This window comes from Dermacentor andersoni, chromosome 4 (genome assembly GCF_023375885.2).
Source record: "Dermacentor andersoni chromosome 4, qqDerAnde1_hic_scaffold, whole genome shotgun sequence".
Taxonomy (NCBI): domain Eukaryota; kingdom Metazoa; phylum Arthropoda; class Arachnida; order Ixodida; family Ixodidae; genus Dermacentor; species Dermacentor andersoni.
In genome coordinates this window covers 186,565,878-186,590,466 of record NC_092817.1, presented here as the reverse complement: position 1 = coordinate 186,590,466, position 24,589 = coordinate 186,565,878, and the positions used below count along the sequence as shown (strand labels likewise).

At 47.7% G+C, this 24,589-nt stretch overlaps 1 protein-coding gene across 1 annotated transcript in view; it reads right to left on the bottom strand.

Moving 5' to 3' along the window:
* The window catches only part of LOC140217274 (uncharacterized), a 64,856-nt gene extending 44,538 nt beyond the window's left edge, over window positions 1-20,318 (bottom strand). The window contains exon 1 of the mRNA XM_072287683.1: window positions 20,262-20,318. Within this exon, the coding sequence (XP_072143784.1) occupies window positions 20,262-20,318 (57 nt within the window). The remainder of the gene's footprint in view (window positions 1-20,261) is intronic.
* Window positions 20,319-24,589: the final 4,271 nt, after the last annotated feature.

The following is a 24,589-nucleotide window of genomic DNA, read 5'->3' as shown; positions in this document are numbered from 1 at the left end:
GACCAGTCAAGGTTAGATAAGGCTTCAAGAAATTATTTTTGTGCAGCATAAATTTCGAGAACGTGATTTTTTTTCGGAGCCAGGAGTATAGTGAAAATTTAGTTATAGGATAATGATCAGTTATGTCGGTAATTAGAACATCTACATCTGATGGGTATGCTAAAGTTTGTAGTGCATGGTCAATCAATGTATCTCTGGGGTGGTTAGTGCATCCTGTCGGTATCTTTATTAAACGTTCATAACTAAAGCTGCTGGAACAATCAAAATGATGTAAAGCATAAGAACTTGGTCACAGCAACACTTCAGGCATGCCCGGACGTATAAAAATCCGTTCGTCTTCCTTGTGCAGTTTTCCCTCGGACCGTTCCCCGCAATCGGTGGAGACACCTTGGGTTCGGGGAAAGCACCACTGCGCAGGTTGCCAGCGTGACGTACTACCATGTGGCAGTGATTCCGTCCTGCACGTTATCAGAGCTGTTGCCTCGCCACTTGCCGTTATCCCGCCTGGTTCTGTCAGTGCATGATCAGCACCCAGCACCACCCCACGGCTCGCCTACAAAAGGACGATCAGCCCACTCGACGCTTTTTGGGCACGGCAGCACTTCGGGCATGCCGGATGCCTAACAATCCGTTCCTCTTCCTTGTGCAAATGAGGAAACAATACGGCAAATGTATCCGCTCGGACAACCTTATTCGCTTGTGCTGCCGTGCTCACGGTGCTTAGCTGTCCTATGTAACGTCAAACTGTTCTCGCGGAAATTACTGCTCCCGTGTGGCGACATCGAAACGAATCCAGGACCTACCCTAGACCAAATCGCAAGCTCGTGAAAGGAAATCGCTGCGGATATTCAACTCATCAAGGAAAAGCCGCTTGCTGATATAGATAAAAAACTAGAAGCCTTAACAAGACTCGAAGGTGGACCTATGTCAAGAGGAAATTGTCAACATGAAGCGCGCATATGAAAGTTTGCAAAGGAAAGTCGACGACCTAGAAAATCATAGTATGTGATCGAATTTAATTCTTTATGGCCTGCCATAAATTGACGAAGAGACGAGCAAAATTATTGAACAGACAATGAACAAAACTGTTGTTCATGACACTCTCGGCTTGAATCCGGCCACTATCTAACGCGTACATCGTCTAGGAAGAGCGGAACAGAACAAGAATAGGCCAGCCATTCTCAGGTAGATTTCAGGCAGAAATGAGCCATACTTAAAAAGGGGGTATAAACTGAAAAACACCAACTTCTCTATCGGAGAAGATTGTTCACACAGAATCAGAGACATTAGAAGGAAACTGTGGATTATCACCGAAGAAAACCGCGGTAAGAACGATAAAGTATCGCTAGCATTTGATAAACTGTTTGTTAACAATCGAGCCTTCTTTTGGGGCGAAGAAAAGAACGACAAAGTCCCTCTCCAAAAAAAAAAGGACAAGGTACCACTAAGGCCGCAGCCTCGCCAAACTCGTCAACACCTAAAATTAAAGCCCTAACCATTTAAAATATTTACGCGAGAAGCGTTCTGAACAAAATAGAAGCTCTGGAAAGTCTTCTACTGGAACATGATCCTGATATAGTAGGGGTTACGGAAACCTGGCTTTCTCCCGAAATATTTTTTTATGAGCTTGTTCCTCCCATTTATGGCATTATTCGCAAAGACCGACCTTCCCGTGATGGTGGCGTCGCTTTACTCATTAAAAAACGCATTTCATATGTAGGCCTTCCCGTTGTGGCAGACGCCGAGGCCGTTTTCTGCCGGCTTCTTTGTGATGGCACCCCCATATTTGTTGCATCATTTAGCGGAGCCCGTCGTCAGGTTACGAGTGCATCATCACAATTGAACACTTCATGCAATATTACGTACGCAGCTCTCGTGTCCTGCTAATGGGAGACTTTAACATTCCAGACATTGATTGAACTACACTTAATCACACATCGGTTGGCGCGGACGCACTGATAGACTTAATGTTGAACGTTAACCTTCATCAAATTGCATCATCTGCAACGCGCACACATAACACAAATAAAAATATACTTGACTTGATACTTATTAGTCAGCAGTTTCCGATAGACCAGGTTCGAAATGATGTAGTTGAGGGCATACCTAACCATAGCATACCCAGCTCCTTGCTGCCGCTCGGCTTTAGCTTTGCAGATCAACAGCGTGGATCAACTGTAATCGATTTTAACAGGGCAGACGATAACAGTGTGCTAACCCCTCTCGACGCACGCAAGCGGGGTCGCTAGCGCATCCCGTGCTCTTGCACAAGATGTTCCCAACAGAGCATGACACTTTATGCCCTTTTTGCAGACGGTCAAAAGGCACTCTAGCACACATCCTTGCAGAGTGCACTAAGCTCAAGAACCCCCCACCATCCCTACCCCCCACCCTCCCAAGCCCCAACCCCCCCAAGCGATGGGAGACCTTGTTGTCCAGCCCCGACCTACCGACCCAGCTCGCGCTGGCGGCTAGGGGCCAGGAACTGCTGGACGCATATGGGACCTGAGAATAAGGTTCCACCCCATCTGGTGCCAGCGCGCACCAACCGTCACTAAGGGCTCAGTTCAAAAGTTGATTCTCTCTCTCTCGCACATGATTGAAGTAGTAGTTTAGCGCAAAAAAACCACAGAGACAAGGAAGACAGACAAGGACAAGCGCTACTCACAACTGTTTAATGGAAGGAAGGATAGTACATATGTATATATATCCGCTTGTCACGCATGCGCCTACCAAGCAGAAGAGAAGCCAGTACATGCACATCAAAGGCGGTTGCGCAAGAAGTTAAATTCGGCATCCAGTAATGTGATCGAAGGCTCACTCACACATCTATTTCTATTCATCTTGATAAAGAAGGCCTCAAGTGCGAGCCTAGAAGACGCGTTGCCGCTCCTGCCAAGAATAGTTGTCGCAGAAAATCGAGCGTCGCAACCACACGCGGTGACATGAGCCACCAAATGTGCGCCCTTATCTTCCTTGTGTCTGTGGTTTTTTTTGCGCTAAACTACTACTTCAAATATGGACGACCAACTAGCCCAACAGTCAACTCTTCTAGAATTCATTAGCTCGCACATGAGTTTGAATTTCTTTCACAGCGAGCTTCCGACGCTGCCAGTGATACTAATCTATTTTGGTTCACGTTCAAATCTGCTGTTATCCACTGTATCAGTAACTTCATACGAACGAAACTGAGGAAATCAACCGTGAACAACACTTGGACAACACGTGTAGTGATTCAGGCAGAACGAAGAATAGAAAGGCTGCACAGGGTGGTGAAAAACACAAACTGCGAGTCTTCAATTCGGCACAAGCTACACTGCGCGAAAGCAGAGTTCAGACAGAAAGCAAAAAATGACAAACAATACTACTTCAGCGTCGCCCTTCCTAGTTTGATTAAAAGCAATCCTGACAGTTTTTGAAGACACCTTCGCACTAATGATTCCATGGCGTCCCACAACGGTCCCGAGAAAAGAGAGGAAAAAGCTCATGCATACAAGAATATTTTTCGTTCCTTTTTAACAACAGATCGCGGTGTTATTCCACCCATTTTATCCTTTGGTCCATCAAGCATCGATTTCCTTGAAGTCACAGATGCACGAAAACTCAAGTTACTGCCTAATTTCAGTGATCCTAAAATTCCAGTGGCCCAGAAGATATTCCAAACGAGTTCCATAGAATATATGTGGAATGGTGCAGTAAGTATCTTGGGTTAATTTTCTGCAAATCACTTACTTTGTCTCAACTACCAGACAACTGAAAAATTGCAAAAATAATACCCATTCACAAATTTAGAGATAAGCGTTCAGTACCAGATCACCATTCCATATCTCGTACTAGCACTTCGTGCGAGTTATTCGAACACATTATCCTAAAACACATAACCGCTTTTCTTGAGAAACTACATTTCTTGTCTCCTTTTCAGCATGGATTTCGTAGCGGGTTTGTTCACTATTACCCAGCTAACCGAGGCAGTTCATGACCTCGCACTTAACATCAATAATCGCGGCCAAATGGATATGATTTTATTTGATTTATCAAAGGCCTTTGATTGCGTATGTCTCCGTAAGTTAATCGCAAAACTATGAAGTGTAATTGGAGAGGGATTGGTTTTATCATCAATAAAATATTTTTTTAACAAACCGCTCACAGTTCGTGCTTTTCGAAGGTGTTAAATCAGAAACAGTCCCTGTAACTTCAAGATTTCCTCAAGGTTCCATCCTGGGACCACTATTATTTTTAATCTTTATAAATTAGATTACACAAAACATGGACTCTCGTATCAAGATCATCGCAGACGACTGCATTATTTATAAGAAAATTCACCCCATCACAGACCACCTTAAACTCAATGCATCCCTTGATAAGTTAGTAGACTGGTGTGCTAAATGGCAAATGTCCATTAATGAAAAAAAAACGTAACCATTGCAGTAACACGTAAACGGAACCCATCCAAATTCCCTTACACTATTAATGGTAAACCACTAGCGAATGTGGAACAGCATAAGTACTTTGGCGTTACGTTGAAGTCTGACCTCAGATGGGACACACACGTTGCCCGCATTACGGCGGCCGAACTACGCAAGCTGTTCTTTGCAAAAGATGTTTAAGAATGGCACATGCGTCCGCAAAGCTACTAGCATACACTACATTCGTCAGACCACTGTTAGAATATGCTAATATAGTTTGGTTCCCTCATTTTCTAAATAGTATAACAAAACTGGAGTCAGTACAGCGCAAACCCATAAGATTTATGTATAACAAGTATAAGCTCATGGACTCTCCCACTAACCTTCAGGCTCCTTCTGGCATTAGGACACAATCCACAAGGGCAGGCACGTCCCAAGTTTTTGTACCAACCGCTGCATGAAATCTATAAGATAGATGTGACTAAGTATGTCGCATTTTCACAGTCCCGCCCGACACGTCATAAGCATAAATACACATTAACTGAATATTCTTTCAACAATGACTCCTTTGGGCAATCGTCTTTCCACTTACGATACGCGAATGGAATCGGTTAAATCCAGATATCACAGACGCTGAAACAGTGTCTGCTTTGACTGCAAAGTTAGAACATACATCTAACTTTTAGTACCATCACCGTTGCCGCGCACACTCTCTCATTTGAACGCTAGTTCCGTTTGCTTACATCCCTGCACTTATACAAGGTATTTACTTTCCTAATATTTGCTGGTGATGGCCGATGCAATGTGTACCGGTTGTCTTGGTAAAAGAGATGCTATTGCACATAACTTTGTTCTTGCACTATCACTGGATTGCTTCTTCATTCCATTCCCATTTTCGCAACAGATTGCAATCATGTGCCTGGTTGTGCTTCGCTTTTTTTTATTTTCAGTAATATTTCGTGATGTTTGCACATTGCCATGATCGATACGGCGTTGATTCTCTTTGCTTGGCGAACTGGTTGTAATCCTTCCTCGTGGTTGTGCTTCATTTCGTGCGCGCAGCATGCATGTTTTCGAAATATTTATTTGAATTTGTGGGTGATCTTTGTTTTAAATGCTTTGTATAGAAGCTCCCTCTCTTTTGTTTTCTCTCGAATAATTTTTAAGCATGATGTGCTTGATTGTGCACAGTCAAAATTTATTACAATATTGATGTTTTTGCTTGAAAAACTGCTTAGACCACATTCATTGCTTTAATGCTATTCTGGCGGATGTGCTTCGGTATTTCCTTTAATTTTGTGTGTGCGTGTTTGTGAAGAGCGCATGTTTTCAAAATGTCGTTTCGTTCTTTGTTTCTTTTCTCTTTTTAAGCATGATTGCCTTTGTAATACCCACCTGCTATGCTATCGACTGAGAGTGACAGTATTGAAAATGAAATAAATAAACACGTGCTGTCAGCGAGGTTAATGTTGATTCGGCTATATTTATTAGATTTTTTCATTTGCTAAGATTCTCATAACATTATGAAGAGTAGCAAAAAAATTTATTGCCGATGAAGAAGGTGAACAATATATGCCACCAATTCTTGGGTTTTGTTGTCTATTTGAGGAGGCCGCTTTTTAGTACAGCGCAAACGACTTCATAAGTACGTTAACCACAAGATCGCTCCTACTTTTGTGTTTACCACCATAGTAAAAATACATAGTGCTGCACCGCCACGGTTGCTCAGCGGGTGATTGGAGTGCTAAGCAACAAAATTGCAAAACAAGAAAAGCTGTTTATTGTGGTCACTCAATGAACTTTCAAATATTCTAAAGACTTGAAATGGGAAGTAGAATATAGAAAGGCAATTAGAAAATTCGTCGAAGTGTTTGCGCATACTGCACGCTCCCAAATGCACGAGAGATCGTTGACGATTTGAACGAAGATTCTTTAACTGTTGAGCCGTGAGATAGGAAGAAATTGTGAGATTTGCCTAGGTGGCAGGCACAGCCCAAGGGTGGATCATAGTTATCGCTGAAAGGTCGGATTCAGGTATGGTGCAAAAGACGCGACTTTCAGTTGTTTTCTGAGACTTTATTTGGCAGCTTCTGGTCCACAGAAATTGCCCGTTTTCAATTTTATTCAGACACAAAGCTTGGGAAAAGAGAGTCTTATATTCCAGTGTTAAAGACAATGTTCTTGTTTGTTGTTGCTAGGCTAATAACAACCAGGCAAAGTCATGGTTTCCGTGCTTTCGCCACGAACCAAGCTTTTTTGTTCTCCATCATAAGCGCAGTATGCGCAGAAGTATGAGCAGAAGCGCAGAAACAGAGTATGCTTATTGAAGCCACGCTTACGACCGCCCAACCAAAGCAAGAAATATTATAGGCGTTCCGTTACTCCGCTTCTAAGTCACTCTAGATGGATAAGATAGATTAAGTGGATGAGGAGTTCTATAGAGATGTATACAGTACCAGTGGTACCGACGAAGATAATGGAAGACGGAATAGTCTACAGGAATTTGACATCCCACATGTAACGGCGTAAGAAGTAAAGAAAGCCTTGGGAGCTATGCAAAGGGGGAAGGCAGCTGGGGAGGATCAGGTAACAGCAAATTTGTTTAAGGATGGTGGGCAGATTGTTCTAGAAAAACTGGCCACCCTGTATGCGCAATACCTCATGACCTCGAGCGTACCAGAATCTTGAAAGAACGCCAACATAATCTTAATCCATAAGAAAGGGGACGCCAAAGACTTGAAACATTATAGACCGCTCAGCTTACTGTCCGTTGCCTACAAATATTTACTAAGGTAATCGCAAATAGACTCAGGAACACCTTAGACTTCTGTCAACCAAAGGACCAGGCAGGATTTCTTAAAGGCTACTCAACAATAGACCATATTCACTCTATCAATGAGGTGATACAGAAATGTGCGGAATATAACCAACCCTTATATGTAGCTTTCATGGTCTATGAGAAAGCGTTTCATTCAGTCGAAATCTCAGCAGTCGTGTAGGCATTACGGAATCAGGGTGTAGACGAGCCGTATGTAAAAATATTGAAGGATATCTACAGCGGCTCCCCAGCCACCGCAGTCCTCCGTAATTAACCCAACAAAATCCCAATTATGAAGGGCGTCAGGCAGGGAGATATGATCTCTCCAATGCTATTCGCAGCGTGCTTACACGATGTATTCAGAGACCTGGATTGGGAAGAATTGGTGATAAGAGTTAATGGAGAATACTGACACGTGTACTTATCTTTATCGGGCAACCACGTTTCGCCGCTTAACAACTGTAATCGCACAGCGAGGGACGCGCCTGCATGTATCCGACGTTTCTGGAAAGTTATCGACGCTTCTATCCGCGTGTCTGTTGTCGCCGAACCTTGTGTTATCAGATTTCATCGCGTGACACGAATGGTGTAGAACTTTGTGGAAGACACGCGGGTCCCATCAGTTAATCGAACCTCCTCGTCGACCATTCCAGCAGATTGGGATGGATTTGTTGGGGCCGTTTCCGATGTCAACATCCAGGAATAAGTGGATCATCGTGGCGACGGACTATCTCACCCGCTTTGCTGAAACCAAAGCTCTACCAAAAGGCAGCGCAGCCGAAGTGGCGAAATTTTTCGTCGAGAACATCCTGCTGCGACATGGTGCCCCAGAAGTCCTCATCACCGACAGAGGAACGGCTTTTACAGCAGAGCTCACCGAAGCCATTCTGCAGTACAGCCAGACGAGCCACAGGAGGACAACTGCCTACCATCCGCAGACGAATGGTCTCACGGAGCGCCTGAACAAGACCCTCGCCGACATGCTAGCAATGTACGTCGACGTCGAGCACAAGACGTGGGACGCGGTCCTGCCGTATGTCACCTTCGCCTACAACACGGCGGTGCAAGAAACAACACAGATCACGCCATTCAAGTTGCTTTACGGCAGGAACCCGGCGACGACGCTCGACGCCATGCTGCCGCACGTCACTGACGAGGAGAATCTTGACGTCGCTACCTATCTCCAGCGCGCCGAAGAAGCCCGACAGCTCGCCCGCCTACGGATCAAGACCCAGCAGCGTACCGACAGCCGACACTACAACCTCCGACGACGCTTCGTCGAGTATCAGCCCGGCGACCGTGTTTGGGTATGGACCCCGATACGCCGGCGAGGACTCAGTGAGAAGCTGCTGCGACGCTATTTCGGACCCTACAAGGTCATCCGACGTATTGGCGCACTAGACTATGAGGTCGTGCCAGACGGCATTTCGCACTCACAGCGGCGCCGCGCACGATCTGAAGTGGTCCACGTGGTGCGCCTTAAACCATTTTACGGACGCTGATGAACTTCCTTAGTTTGTTGTTTTCTTTGCTACGAGTGCTTTTCTTTGTTACTTTCGTTTGTTAGCAGCATCAGGTCGATGCTTTTTAAGAGGGGGGTAATGACACGTGTACTTATCTTTATCGGGCAACCACGTTTCGCCGCTTAACAACTGTAATCGCACAGCGAGGGACGCGCCTGCATGTATCCGACGTTTCTGGAAAGTTATCGACGCTTCTATCCGCGTGTCTGTTGTCGCCGAACCTTGTGTTATCAGATTTCATCGCGTGACACGAATGGTGTAGAACTTTGTGGAAGACACGCGGGTCCCATCAGTTAATCTGGAACATTCGACGACTGATCTATAAAAGCCGACGCGCTTGACCCGCTAATCAGTTTTCCGACGATCGCCGACCGTGTTCGCCGCTATCGTTGTGCTATAAGTGTAGCCTGTTTTTGTGGGCACAGGTTCGCCCAATAAAAGCTAGTTTCGTATTCCACCGTATTGCTTCTTTCTTCACCGTCACTACCACGTGACAATACCATAGTAACTGCGATTCGCTGATGATATTGTCTTGCTTAGTAACGCAGGAGACCAACAGCAATGCATGCTCACTGACCTGGACAGGCAAAGCAGAAGGGTGGGTATAAAAATTAAGCTGCAGAAAACTAAAGTAATGTTTAACAGTCTCGGAAGAGAACAGCAGCTTACGATAGGTAGCGAGGCACTGGAAGTGGTGAGGGAACACATCTACTTAGCGCGGGTAGTGACCGCGGATCCGGATCATGAGACTGAAATAATAAGAAAAATAAGAATGGGCTGTGGTGAATCTTGCAGGCATTCTCAGGTCATAAACTGCAGGTTGCCATTATCCTTCAAGAGAAAAGTGTATAACAGCTGTGTCTTATCAGTACTCACTTACGGGGCAGAAACCTGGAGGCTTACGAAAATGTTTCTACTTAAATTGAGGACGACGCAATGAGCTATGGAACGAAGAATGGCGGGTGTAACGTTACGGGATAAGAAGAGAGCAGATTGGGTGAGGAAACAAACACGAGTTAATGACATCGTAGTTGAAATCAAGAAAAAGAATTGGGCATCGGCAGCGCATTTAATGAGGAGGGAAGATAACCGGTGGTCCTTAAGGGTTACGGACTGGATTTTAAGAGAATGGAAGCGTAGCAGGGGCCGGCAGAAAGTTAGGTGAACAAATCAGATTAAGAAGTTTGCAGGGAAAACATGGCCACAATTAGCACATGACCGGGGTAGTTGGAGAAGTATGGGAGGGGCCTTTGCCCTGCAGTGGGCGTAACCAGGCTGATGATGATGATGATGATAATGTTGATGATGAAACCCCTTTAAGCTCAAAAGTTTGTTATATAGTGTCAGCTGCGTAGGAGTCTACATTGAACATACCATCTGAAAGTTTTCTTAATTTTTCTTTTTCAATAGGGTGCGATAATGGCCAAGTTTCAGGCATTGTATGAAGGCTGTGCGCGGCCCCTTCTCGTTCGCCTTCGTTCCATGCCCACCCCCTGGCGCCTTCTCCTCCTAGCCGAGCACTTTCACCAACACCAAACAGCGCAGCGAAGGCTATAGGTGTTAACACACCAGAAGAAAGGCTCCTGTATTGTTTGGCCCTAATCGCTATCCGCAGGACGCCGACTGATGGGAATTTTTCACGGAAGGATCAGTGCTGCGCAATGTGTGAATACCGTCCTCTGCACGGGACACACTGCTGGCTCCCACAACGTTGACGCCATCTTCTCTGGTCGACCTACCAATAGATAGCTTTTATCCGGTGACGGCATGCCAAGAATTGACCGGAAAACTCCGGAAAGGAGCGAGGGATTGTTTTAGTTTTGTTTTATTGCAATAGCTATTATATGAACACCCTAGGAACATTTTTGCTGTCACCGCGATGTTCCGCATAAAATCCAAGGGCGATAACACCGTCGCCGTGCGCCGTATGCTCCACGTGCGAGGGTGAGCCGACGATCGCGTGGGAAAGGGCGGAAAGTGGGGAGGAAACGCGCCGTTTTCCGTCGCGCGCAAGGAACCGGAAGGAGGGCAGATACGGGGGAGGGCGTTGTACTTCGGCAGCAAGTTACAGCGTAGGACGAGGTCGCGCTCGCTCACGCGGGCTTTATCTTGAAAGCGGTCGGCTGTGCGGGCAGAGTCTAGGTGGGCCGACGGCTCGTAGCTGTATTCTCGTCGCTCAGTATGCGTTGAAGCAATAGACAGCTTGTTGCTGCTGCCGCGCTTCCGCAGGCCAGCGTTCCGACAGCGAGTGCCCGCCGTCATCGAGGGGGATGTGCCAACGCCCTCTTGTTTATGCATCTTGTTTGTCTCTACAAGATTGCACCATGCTTGTTAATTTAATACGAGTTTATACGGCTGATAAATCAACTATGCTTACTTATTATTGGTATCTAATAATTTGTTATCGTAATCGATGCTTCGCTTTTTGGCTCAAACTGCGACTCTCTTTTTTTATTCTGACATGCCTACAGTGGCGTAGCGCTGCCATGTTCGCCAAACACGATCTTCCCAGTATTCTCTACACAATGTGTGTGTTTATTAAAATGTTCTCGCGCTATCCAAGAATGGCATGCATTGCGTGAAAGTCTGCTAATGGTTGATGATATTGTTACCGCACAACCAAGAGGGGCGCCAGTCAAGAATACGATATGTCGTGTAGAAGTTGAATCAGTCTCGACAGCCATCTTGTTTATGCGTCTTGTCTCGTAAATATTGCAAATACATTTTTATAGGTGACTTCCGCAGCGTAACAAATTGGTGAGAGGTGCGGGGCACCCACGATAAACAACAACGGAGTTCCGCAGTGGTCGTCTCCTCGCAGTGGACAACATGACGGCTGAAAGATGACCTGACATGGCGCGGCCCAAATCAGTGCCTACAACCCTAATAATTGTGCTGGCTCATCCTCGGGATCCAAGAGCGTCCTGTGGTACTGACCACCTCGACGTGGAAGACTGGATCGCCACGTATGAGGGTTTTAGTGCCCACAACAAGTGGAATCAGATGATTATGTTGGCTAACTTCGTCTTCTACCTACAAGGCACAGTGAAGGTGCGCTATGAAAACCACGAGGAAGAGCTTAACGACTGGAACGCGTGAAGATAGAAGCTGCAGGACTTATTCGGCCATCCCGCCGTGCGGGAGTGCCTAACGATTGGGACACGTACAAATAGAAGCTGAGGGACCTATTCGGCCGTCCCGCCGGGCCAAAGAGCACCGCTAAGAAAGCACCAGCGACCCGTGCCCAGACGTCCACAGAATCATACGTCCCTTACATCTAGGAAGTGCTGACTCTGTGCCGTAAGGCTGACAGTGATATGACTGAGCCAGATAAGGTTGGACATGTACTGAAGGGGATCGCTGCCGATGCTCTCAACCTGCTCACGTGCAAAAGTTGTGGAATAGTACAGGACATCATAACAGACTGTCAACGCTTTGAGCAGGCCTAGAGCCGCCGCATGGCAAAGCCGTTAGCACGTCTGCCGAACATTGCTACGACATCCTTTTGTGAATACAGGCTAGGAGAGCAGCGACCATCATCATCAGATCACCTCACAGGGATAGTGCGGCAAGAACTTGAAGCCATGGCTCCCACAGCCTTCTTTTCCCGCCCCAGTAAACCGAACAACTTGCCTACAGCACCATTTGTGCAGACAACAGTCCGCTAAGAACTCGCTAATCTTGTAGTTCAGCCTGCGTGTGCCGTTGACGCTTCACAGATGTGTCATGTGCCAGGTCCGGCAACTAGTCCGCAGTATCCTGCACGCTACCGAAATTCAGCCGAGTGGAGAACCGCAGACGATCGATGAATGTGTTTCGCCTGCCGGAGTATTGGTCACATTTCTCGCCATTGTAAAAACCCTACTGTCTCCTCCCTTCTACGACCGCCATTCACTAATTATCGTACCGAACAAAACGAGCGTCGTTGCCAGTGTCCGTTGGCGCTGCAACAGCCAAATAATGACGCTTGCGCTCCCTGTAACAGTCTATCGTGGTCATTCCGACGCTACCAGTCTCGTTCGCGACCAGCTCGTCGACCATCGTACCTATCGTCGCAGGTTCGTCGCCCACTGTCGCCGATGCAGCCCCGACGCCCATCTCCCCAAAACTAAACGACGCAGCTCCCGGAGTTGACTGGATTGACAACTCGACCGCAAAACCCTCTGATTACTTTGCCGGCCTAACAAAACTTGATGGACATTTCAGTCGATGGCGTCAGTGTCCAAGCACTCACTGACACTGGCGCGCACGTATCCTTGATGAGCGCCCAATTGCGCCGACGCCTGAACAATGTTCTCACATCCGCTGCATCACGCACCGTCCGCGTCGCCGACGGAGGAACGTCTACCATGCTTGGTATGTGCACCCCTCGCATTGGCATTGCGGGGCACCTAACGACTGTTTTATTTGCTGTTTTGAAACAAGGCCCTTACGACGTTATACTTGGCTTAGACTTTTTATCGTCCCATACAGCCCTCTTTGATTGCGCGTCTAGTGTCATTCAGCTTGAACTGCCCCACGGCTGTTATATTCCACCAGTCACACAACCACAGTTATGCTCGCCCGAAGACATCCGTCTGTCGCCTCAAGCCACTACGTACATCATTATACCGTCGTTCCGATCCGTTCCTAATGATGTCTATGTACTATGTCCCACCGCTGACATACTGCTCGAAATAAGTTTGGCCGTTCCTCATAACGTGCTCACTGTTACAGGTAATCAGACTTCGCTCCTTCTCCTTAATTCTAACTGCTCGACTGAAATTCTACCCGGAGGCATGTCTTTGGGCGACCTCTCGCCTGTGAACAATTGCGAAATATCGGCTCTTGACGTCGAAATTCCGTCGCCCTCTACGAGGCCCTCCGATTCACCGACACTCACTGACTAACTTAGCAAGGTGGTTGCACGTGATCTTCTTCGGGCACAAACTGCTGACCTCTGCCGACTCTTCGAAACTTACCGTGACATTTTTGACCTGGTCGGCCACCCTCTCCCCCAGACATTGATGGTTACCTATCGTATTTAGACTGGAGACGCCAATCCGATACGATGGCGACCGTACCGTGTTTCACATACTGAATGACAAGTGATACAACGAGACGTCGATAAGGTGTCGACTAAAGCGTTATCGAGCCATCTTGCAGTCCATGAGCGTACCCTGTCGTCTTTGTGAAGAAGGACGGCAGCTGGTGCTTTTGTGTATAGATACAGACACCTCGACAAAATCAGACGCAAGGAAGTCTACCCCCTGCCATGTATTGATGACGCCTTGGACTGTTTGCAAGGAGACAAGTACTTTTCATTGATAGACCTCCAATCAGGATGTTGGCAAACCTCAGCAGATAACATAGACCGTGATAAAACTGCCTTCATAACAACTGACGGCCTCTACCAATTCAAGGTTATGCCATTCGGCCTTTTTAATGCCCCGGCAACCTTCGATAGAATGATGGACTCTGAGCTGAGACAGACAGCTGAGCTAGTTGGTAAGGATTCATTATGCAAAGAAGAGGTGAGGCGTGCAGATAGGACACAAGAGTAGAACACCGGCGTTCGTGTTGTCCACTTCTCTACTCTTGTGTCCTGTCTGTACGCCTCCCCTCTGTTTTGTAACATCCGTGCTGTCCCGAACTTTTCTGTTCCGTCTTCCGCCGCAGACGTAAGAAGCTTTGTTGGGCTATGTTCTTATTTCCGTCATTTTATCAAAATTGTCGCCAAAACCGCTCGCCCACTCCCCGACTTACTTAAGAAAGACGTTGCTTTCACATGGGGCCTTGCTCAAACCAAAGCCTTTTCCACCCGCGTACGTTTGCTCACGGCTCCACCATTGCTGGCTCATTATGATCCATCTGCCACCACTTAACTTCACAAGGATGCCAGTGGCCAAAGAATTGGGGCTGTACTTGTTCAATGGCAGCGTAACGCTGAGCACGTAATTGCATGTGCCAGCCAGCTCCTGTCACCTGCAGAGACGAATTTTTCAATTACCGAACAGGAGTGCCCGGCGTTAGTTGGGCAATTGCCGAATTCCGCCCCTACTGGTAAGGCCGCACATTTTTCATGGTTACCGATCACCACGCCTTGTGTTGTGCTGGCTGTCCTCACTTAAATACCCCACTGGACGATTGGGTAGACTGGCGCTACGGCTTCAATAATATTCATTTGCTGTTTTATACAAGTCACGCCGTTTGTATAAGGACGCTCATTGCTCCTCTGGTCATCCCGTCGACTGCATTGAATATGATGCGCATGAGACCGACTTTTGCGTCCTGGCCATTTCTCATCTGCAAGACATCCGCACTGAACGGCATGATGACTGCTTGCGTGTTCTTATCGATGTTGTCAATTCCGGACATTGGGAGCCCATGCTGCGCGTGTTCGTACTCCGCGATGACGGTCTCTACAGCCGCAGCTTCTCTGGTCCTCGAGCTCTACAGCCCTGGAGGACAAGAAATTTTACTTCTTTTACCATGCCATTTGCGGACATCAGTTTTTGAGAAGTTGCATGATACCTCCTACTGCAGGCCACCTTGCCGTTTCGCTTACTTACGACCGCGTACGGCGCCGCTTGTATTGGCCAGGCCTGTACCGCTCTGTGCACCGCTACGTTGCAGCCTGTGCGCTCTGTCAGCGCCACAAAAAACCTGCTGCGCTGCCAACTGGACGCCTGTGCCCCATCGATGTGATCTCAGAACAATTCTTTCGCGTCGGTTTCGATCTTCTGGGCCCTTTTCCCCAGCCTAGGAAACTCGGCCGCTCCGGTGGCAGAGGTAATTAGCGCCATCCATTGGCAGGGCGGCAATGCAAATCTGCTTGCCTTGTACGACCTCCTAGATCGGCGCGCGCCCGCGCTCGCCGATCCAGCATGCAGTGCCCTTTCGCCCCTCCTCCTAACTCCTCTCCCCTTGCCCTCTCTCCAACTCCCTCACTTTCGCCTGTCTCCGCGCGCGGCCGGCGGTCCTCCGCCAGCTTAGCCCGTTGCATGACGTTTCATATTTCGTTATCTGCTGCTATTGGGAAGCGTGCGCTGCTGTGCGTTGACCGGCATGGGTAGTTTCGTCAGTTTCGCAGTCCTCGATAGCTGTGTGCTTGTGCTCCGCATTGTTTCACCCGTTTCGCGACTAGTACTGCTCGTGCATCGCGCAGTGGTGCACGAATACCTCAAAAACAAGCCCTGCAAGGTTGTTCCGTGTGCCTAAAGGCAACAGGTGAGCGCGCAGACCGAAGGACATCAGACAGCGCATGTACACGAACGCAGCCCTGTCAATGTGTGTGCTCCATGAGCCTCCAGATGTCGTTGCGCCTTCATTGTGCTACACTTCTCTCTTGCTAGTAGAGAAAGCTGACAAATAGATGTTCCTCCTCATTGTCACCTGGTCTATGACATGTGTTTTGCTGTGCCAAGTCTCATTCTGCAACTTCAGTAACTTGCTTAGCTTTCTATTCCGCCAGCAGTGCTTTTTCAGTGTGTCACGTTCTACAAGCTTACTAACAGCTGAAGAATTACTGTTCGTGTTTGTGTATTATGTCAGCAATCGCCGATGGGAAAACCGCGCGAACAACCTTCATGTGTAGGCATGGTACGCTTCTTTTTCTTCTGGAAAACATGATCATTCCAAGTGTCATAAATGCAGATTTTTGTTGTTCGTGCTTATTATGCAAAGGACTGCCCAGTAGGTACGACTTAGTGCCTTAAGTGACGTAATTTTACTGGTAAGCATTGCATTCGGAGTGAAAGAAAACTCGTGTTGTTGGTTTATAATACCTGGTCTTTGATTGGAGGAATAGGCTTTTCTACGAATGTTTTCTATGTGCTGCTGCAAAAGCCGATTACCTTCTGTTCGCCCATTTCACCGTTACTCAAGTTGTAGCCAAGAGCAAAATAATGTGATAATGTGTATTTCAGTTTTTAGTACAATGTTCTTTTTGTTCTATCATGTCTTTTTTTTTTCATTTTGTTCAGCAGTAATGAACATGTCACGCATTCCATATACTTTCGTGCAGGTTTATAAGTAAGCTCTTGTTTTTTTTTGTATGGCTGTCAATCAAACAATCTTCACATTTTATTCTATTAGTTAGGTATTTTGCGTGTCATTGTTTTTGCCATTATCAGTGAGTTTTGCCTTTATTTAGTTGTCATGACTATGTCATACACGTCGTCCAGTTTTGTCCAAAATTTTAGTGCATACATCAGAAGCTCATTTACATTTTGGTCTTGAGGGCGGTATATAAAAATGTTCTTTTATATGTGTGTCTACAGGAAACGGCCTTCGCGTTTTCTAGCGTTATTTTGTTATTTCACTGTCTGTGAGCTTTTGTGTTTCGTACTCATGAATATGTCATGCACCTTTCACTTTTGTTCATTTTTTCAGCGTGTATCACACCACGTTATAAGAAAAATCTTTGTTTTCGGAGACGAAGTCGATAAAGCGTGACCAAAGATCTGTTGTGCTGGAAGCGGAATTTTTTTATGCCCTGGCACATGGTAGTATAAGTATGGGCAAGACTTCGTGCGTGCCATCACATAGCCCACGGCGCACCACGCGCCAGCACGCAAGCAATGCCAGTGCGCGGCGTACCGCGCGCATTGCCATTGGCACTGCTTACGAGCTGGCCGTGGTGCGCCGTAGCGCCCGCGCGCACGATGAGAAAAAAACAGAACGCGCCGCGTACAGGCAAAAACAAAAGAGTTAAGTGCCAAGCGCGGCATGGGGGAAAGGGACCGGACCTAGTCAGCATAATAAAAACAAGGAGAAAGAAAAACGGTAGGGAGAGGAGGCGCCGCGCGGTTGCTGTTGATGTTGCCATGACAACGTAAACAATCCTGTGCGCCGCCATTTAGCTAGAGCATCGCCCTCCTGTTATGGCGGTAATTGAAGGGGACCTTGGCGCTAGCGTCGAAAGAGCGTCTGCTCGAAAACAGCCAATGGCAGCCATGCGGAGATTCACTCCTGGGATTTTCCAACGTCGAAATTTGGCAATAAGTGGATCGTTGTCGCGGCTGATTACGCGACCCGGTACGCGATCACGTGAGCTTTGCGCACAAACTGCGCAACAGTGGTGACAGCTTTCCTTTTACATGCCGTCATCCTCCATCGCGGGGCTAACCGGCAGCTCCTCACACTCTTAAAACAGTTGCACCCTTTGCGGTGTATATTTGTCCTACAACGATAATGGTCATCTGCCTTGTCTGCGTTTCCTTTCTTGAAAATGCTGCGTTCGCTACTTTCCTATCGACAACGCTATGTCACGCTGATAACGCGCATGCCGTCCATGACTTGTAAGTACCAGGCTCGAACCGATAAAGAAAGGAAATGCGGGCAGGACAGGTGGTGATTATTGCTGCGGGACAAGATGCGCCCCAAAGGGTGTAAAGTTTTTTAGGACTGCGAAGGATCACGAAGGCCTACCGCCTGGCTCGCAGGACTCTCCCACCCCCCCACCCGAGGCTGACTCGAGCGGAGGCGGTAGTACTGAGACAGCTCCGGATCGGATCGCTACCGAGCCCGAGACTGATGAATCGCATGTACCCCGAGACATGTCCGACCGATAAGTGCATAGTCCGCCGGAGGGAGACCGCAGACTACACGCACATCTTGTGGGACTGCGTTAAATATCCAGAAGAAGCAAAATCAAGAACGCTCCCACCACTGCTCGAAGCAGCCGCGAAGAGCTACGACCGAGACGATCAGCTCTGGACCTTCCAGCAGGTCCTCGAGACGCTCGAAAGGCACGGACCGAGCGAGCCGGCAACGGCGAGCGGAGACCCGCGCCGAGTAACGGCGACTTCGTAGATGACGTAGGCCCTCGTTGGGGCGCGCGAGCGCCCAACTGCAGGCATAAATAAAGTTGGCTCCAATTCAATCCAATTAGGAGTGCACTGATCGCGGCCGCACCTTCTTGTTCCGAGCAGTGGAACACTTACTTCGCTCCTTTTCTGCCCATCACAAGGTTTCCACCACTTAGCCCCCCGCAGACAAGCGGACTGACGGAGCGGCTCAATCGCACATTGACAGAAATGCTGTTTATCTACGTTTCCGAAGACCACCATGATTAGAGCAGCGCGTTACCCTTCGTGACCTTCGCCTAAAATTCATCCCATCACGAGACCGCTGAATTTTCACCCCTTTACCTCCTGTTCGGCTGCCACCACTCTTTGACCATTGACGCACTGCTTTTTCCCCGACAACGAACGCTCCCCCTGAATGCGATCAAGACGTCTTCGCACGGGCTCGCACAGCACGCCAGATTACCGTCTCCCGGCTCACTGTGTCTCAGGCCGCGCAGAAGGTCCGGTACGACAGCTCACATCAGGATGTTCAATTTCCTCCTGGATTCGTCGTCCTCCTATGGACACCATATCGCCGCGTTGGCTTGTCTGAAAAGTCGCTGCCCCGCTACACAGGTCCCTACACTATCTTGCGTGAGCTTGGCGATGTTAACTACGAGATCGCTCTGCTGGACTCGCGTGTCCCCACAGACATTGTGCATGTGTCCCAGCTGAAGCCTTACTTTGCCGTGAGTCAACCTCCCTTATAGTTAACGCCGGGACGTAGCCTTTACAGGCGGGGTTATGTCAGGACACCACCAAGAGTGGCGCCAGTCAGAAGAAGACGATTTGACGTGTAGAGTTGGAATCGATCTCGACGGCCATCTTAATTATGCGTCGTTGTCTCTCTTGCAAATATTGTAAATACATCTTTATATGTGACTTCTGCAACGTAACCATATGAAAGCGTTCGAAAGCGGGTTAAACAACCATTTTTATTTATATTGGTGCTGTATTTTATCACTTTGCCAAAGTTGCGTTTTTTCTGGTGTTATTACTTTTCCTATTTTATCATCTCTGAATTTCGTTTCGCGCTATATTTTTTTTATTTTGTTGTATAGCTACCTGTTTGGGCCTAGGATTGCAGTATCTCTTAAATAAAATAAATAAATGTTAAAAGTAGTCTAACAGCTTTTTAACAGACGGCACGACGGCAATATGAGGAAAATGAGCAAACGCAAGCAGCGGATACTGTTGGGGAAATTACGATGAAGTGGAGTTGAGTAGGTCATTTGATTCGTCGTGCTAGATAACTGGTGGTCGAGTAAACTTCCGAAATTGACACAACAGAAACTAAGCTCAGTTCGGGACCGTAGGCTAGTTGGCGAGATGGAGACGTATTCAAGGTATGGCGAACACATACATCAGGGTATGCTGAAAGCGGCTCAGAATTCGCGAGAGGCTAATGACAAGTACCACTGCAAAAAAATTGCGCATAAAATAATGGTTGCTCTTTCTTCCCCGGAAGTGTTAATGGCGACATGCACGCGACGTTTTCCCGCCTGTGCAGCAGAAGAAATTCGGCGTTTGCCTGGTCGTTGAGTGGCACTCGCTTTCTCCGCCCTGTAAAGACCTTCAACTACGTTTAATGTCTAATCATACAGGAAAACACTACAAAGAAATATAGTTCCGGAGTGTTCCGTGCCAGCGGGAGGAAACCCCGCGATTGGCCCTTAACGCTTACCGGAACTCCTGGTTGCGAAGGTGTCTGCTGCTGCTGCTCCTCGATCTCCGGGGGCATGTCCGCGGCCAAACCTGCCATAGGAAGGTATGCCCACAAGGCTCTCTGATAATACCCGTTTATTTAGTTCGGCGCATAGGCCTACTGCGCTGCCAAGGCGGCACTGCAAGAAAAAGCGACTACCTGCACCCCCACGGCAGCATTGGGTAGTGTTTCTTGTCTAGATCACTAGGCGCACAGTGTATCTGTGCGGCTTGCCGAGTTCTCGCCTCCTTGAACTTAAGGAAGGGTCGTAAGACTTGAACACGCCAAAAAGTGTGAGTGAATTAGTCTTTCGGCTTCAGCAACATCATCAGAAATCTAACTGAGCGCTCTTGAATGTGTCACTCCCTGTACCACTCTTAGTACAGCGTCAAGCGGTTCGAATCTGAATGAACATATTCCTAATGTTTTCCTGAGGCGGGTGTTAAATGTTGGAATCCTTTTCTCGTAAAACCTCTCCGCCGTGAAACTGGCTCAGCAATGAGGTTCCACCTGATGTTACTCGACGCACAAATGTTCAGTACCTGGAGATGTGTAGAAGTCCATATGTAAGCTTAAGTTCACGACTGGCTGCCTTAAACGTTAAATTATTGTCAGGATAAATTGAACCTGGCGAAACACGGTGCGAAATAAACCGACGTAAGGCCAATAAAAAGAATTCAGAGTCACATCACCGGAAAGAAGTTGAAAGTGAACGGCTCGCACCACAGCATAGGTAAACACTACAATGAATGCTTTCACAGAGCCGTTTCCCTTCGCAAACGCTGGACCAGCAAAGTCGACGCATGTGACCTGAAATGGATGAGATCTCGAGACTATGTCGATGGAAACGAAGCTGTAGGCACTGAAGCAGCTTTAAGTCGAAACCTCGCACGGACAGCACACTAGAAAAATACTTTCTCAACGCACTGGTGACCACGCATTACCCAAAGTTTCTCAGATAACTCGGCGAGTGTAACGCCGCTATCCCCGCGAAGAAGGCGCCCGTGTTCGCTCTCCGCAATAAGGTGTGCGCAACAATGACCTTCGGGCAGTAGTATGGCACATTTTACGTTTTCAGAAGCTGCTACCGTGTCAAGGCGAATCCATATTCTGATAATGTTCTTGGCATCCACGAACGGGAGAAGGTCTGGTGTGTTCTACGTTTTGTCGAGATCGTCACCCAAGGTCAGTGCAGCAATATCATTTCCAAAGCATGGCGCTTGTAAAGTCCCGAGCCACGCGTTTCCGCTTTCTGCCATCTGCTGAGCGGAAAGAGGTAAAGGCTGCCTACTCTGAGCAACCAGAAGAGACTCATTCGCCAGTTTTATTTCATCAACTAAAAGCTGAGATGAGTCCTGGCTTCTTTCTTCTTGCTTTGGCAATGTGTTTTTGGCGTAATACTGCTTGATGATAGCCAATGGCACTTACTCCCACATTCACTGTAAAGGTAAGACAAGTTCTTTTTTCGCTGGTGTGTCTGCTTGCGGAAAACAAAGATATGCGTGCTTGTATGGTGACTGACTTGTGCCTCGGAAGACGATGGCGCGTGAAGAGTGCAATAAATTTTTGTATTGGTGGCGATTAAATCTTTGTTGTCCGGATCACTTGCGATCTCACTGGATTTGGCATAATTTTTATAGTTGGTAGGCTCTATATAAGGAACCTCACTCTGGGCTCGCATGTAACGCTTGCCAAAACAACCACGGTTTGCCCTCTTCAACAATAGCTGGCCGAAACTTGTTCGTTTTCGAGGTTTTTATCATCTCACCGCCGATAAACAGAAATACGGCTTCCACTTGGACCAACGCGTTGTCGCGTTGGCTCCGAAGCGCAACGTTGCCGACCTTTGCACGTCGAGTGTGCTGAGATCGAGGCCGTCCGAACGTACAGATAACCAAATCCATCTGCCTAATCGAAGGCAGCCTAATCTCCTTGCACACGCCTTCTCGCATACTTCTTTCTATGAGACGCCTTCACGTAGCAACAATATGCCGAAGTCGTCAGCGATGCACAGAACGTCTGGAGCAGAATCTCGTCAGCAATTTGAAGCGTTGTGTCGTTCTTTGCATTCTGCATGGCAACGTCGGGAGTCCTTTCTGGTGTTGAAGAAGGCAAGATTTTGTTAACGCCAGCTTTGCACGTCGTGCACGCATGGCGTCGCTTGCATGTGGTTACACTGGATCTGGCAACGGCTGTCGCGCCCTTGAAGCATCCACCATCTTTGCCGAGCATACTGCGTTTTCCTTTGAGGCTAACATGACTGGTGCATCATTCTGTCTATGGTCCTTGTGCGAACAGAAGAACCATGGTATTGCTAAGATTTCCGTTTGTAGCAGGAGTCGACAACATATTGAAGATCAGACTGTGTTGAAGACCTGTCTCGTTCGTTCTTGGTGTGCTAATCTGAGAGCTCTTCTCACCAGAGTCCTCTTCTACTTGACGAACTTTCAGCATGCTCTCCTCTTCTGATGCCTCCTCTGTTGTGTGTGCATGTCTGTCGACTGCGTAGTAGACTGGATGCGCTCGCGCGTGCAATAGTTCAATACCATATGCTCAAGTCTAACTTTTAGGAGTATTTCACACAGCATTGAAGCATATGATGAAACTCTCAACACATGCTTCCGAGTCCTCTTCAGTCAAGTTAAATGTCTTCAAACTACTTCCGCAAGGCTGTAACGATGCTTAAAAATGCCACCGATCCGAGCACTTCTGCGATCTCCGAGCACTTCTCCGATCTGATCCAAGAGCTTCTGCACGAACAACTTGCGGTTTCCGTAGCACTGTTTCAGCATTCCAAGTGCGACGCTGTAGCTTTATTCCGTCACTGGCGACCGCATGAACAAAAGCTTCGTCGAGTGGAGGAACCAGGTAATGGAAACGATCCATATGAGACAGCCTCAGGTTCTCGTGAACAGGATGCATGAACATATTTCAGAACTGCTGCCGTCGAGTCATGGTTTCATCGAAGCACACAAGTTCCAACTTCGGTAAACTGGCGCCAAACTCCTTCTGTGGGCGTGTCGGGTCCGTTGAGGAACCGGCCGGTCAGTTTCCGTCAGCTGCGGTTGGCGGCTGAGTTGTCGGACGCGAGGAGATAATCTCGAGGGCGTCATTATTGCGTTCGAGCAGGGCCAAAGCGCTGTTAGCAGCGTCTTCGTATTCCTATTATGGAATCGTGATGTGCTGCGGCTTGCCGCTCGGTCATGAATCCTTCGAACTCGACGTTCAGTGCGGGCCACTCCTACTCCATTGCTTTTTAACGGCATGTGCAGGACACGAAGAAAAGACAGGTTAAACTGTCCGTGCTTCGGTATTCGTGGTTTAGGCTACGCGAAAATCCGTTCTTTATGCATTCCATGAGGTTCTGACTGCAGTAGGCTCTCCCAAACGAAGCCGCAAGTTGCAAGGGCGCTGGCTAGCTTCTCGGGCACCAAAACTACGATGCGGAAAGACACTTTTGCAGGGCTTATTGGTGCAGTGCGCTAAGCCACCCAAACACGGCAAACGATACGTCTCATGCATAACATCAGCATTCTGTCGGTTGCGAGCCGACAGAATTCGTCCTCATGGATGCGCCACGCAAGCACATTTTGAACAGCTACCATGATCAGATAAGATGTGGGTGTGCTGCTTAAACCTCCAGTTAAAGTAGATCAATGGCAATGTTTACCTGGGCGAGAGGGGGAGAGAACATGGTGAAGTCACTGCTCTCGGCACTATCACATAACGTCTCGTGTGATGGGAGCAGGAGGAATGTCAGACTGCTTAATTTTTTTACTGTACCACGTTTTTTTACAGACCACGTTTTTGACGGCACATATACACCCACTGTAACGGCCCATATTTTGAGACTAAACATACCCAAGGAAACGGCCCACATTTTTAAACTGCACTATCTTCTAGATCCGCCAGATAACCGAGACGGAAAGTTGGGGGAAACTCGCTACGGAAGACATTCTCTTTAAAAACATGAGTAGCACGCTGCAGTGGGCAGAAAGCGCGGCACAAAAACAGGTGAGTGGCAAAATTGTTTTGCTGCGGAGCGAATTGGTTTCGGAGCTGCTTGTTCTCACCGATAGGGAAGGCCAATGAGGAATGGCCCATTCATTTACGGCCCGAAAATATACCACTCACTCTCAGCTTTCGCTTATGATATCTGCAGCAATTCTAGATGAGAGTGACTCTATAACAGGCCTGCCGTAGGTGCTAAGAAGCCCCCAATTGTGGCCACTTAAAAAGCCTTAAAAAGCCAAGTGTGGCCACTTACAGAGCAAGGACAAGCTGAATTACAGAATTTTTTTTTTCAG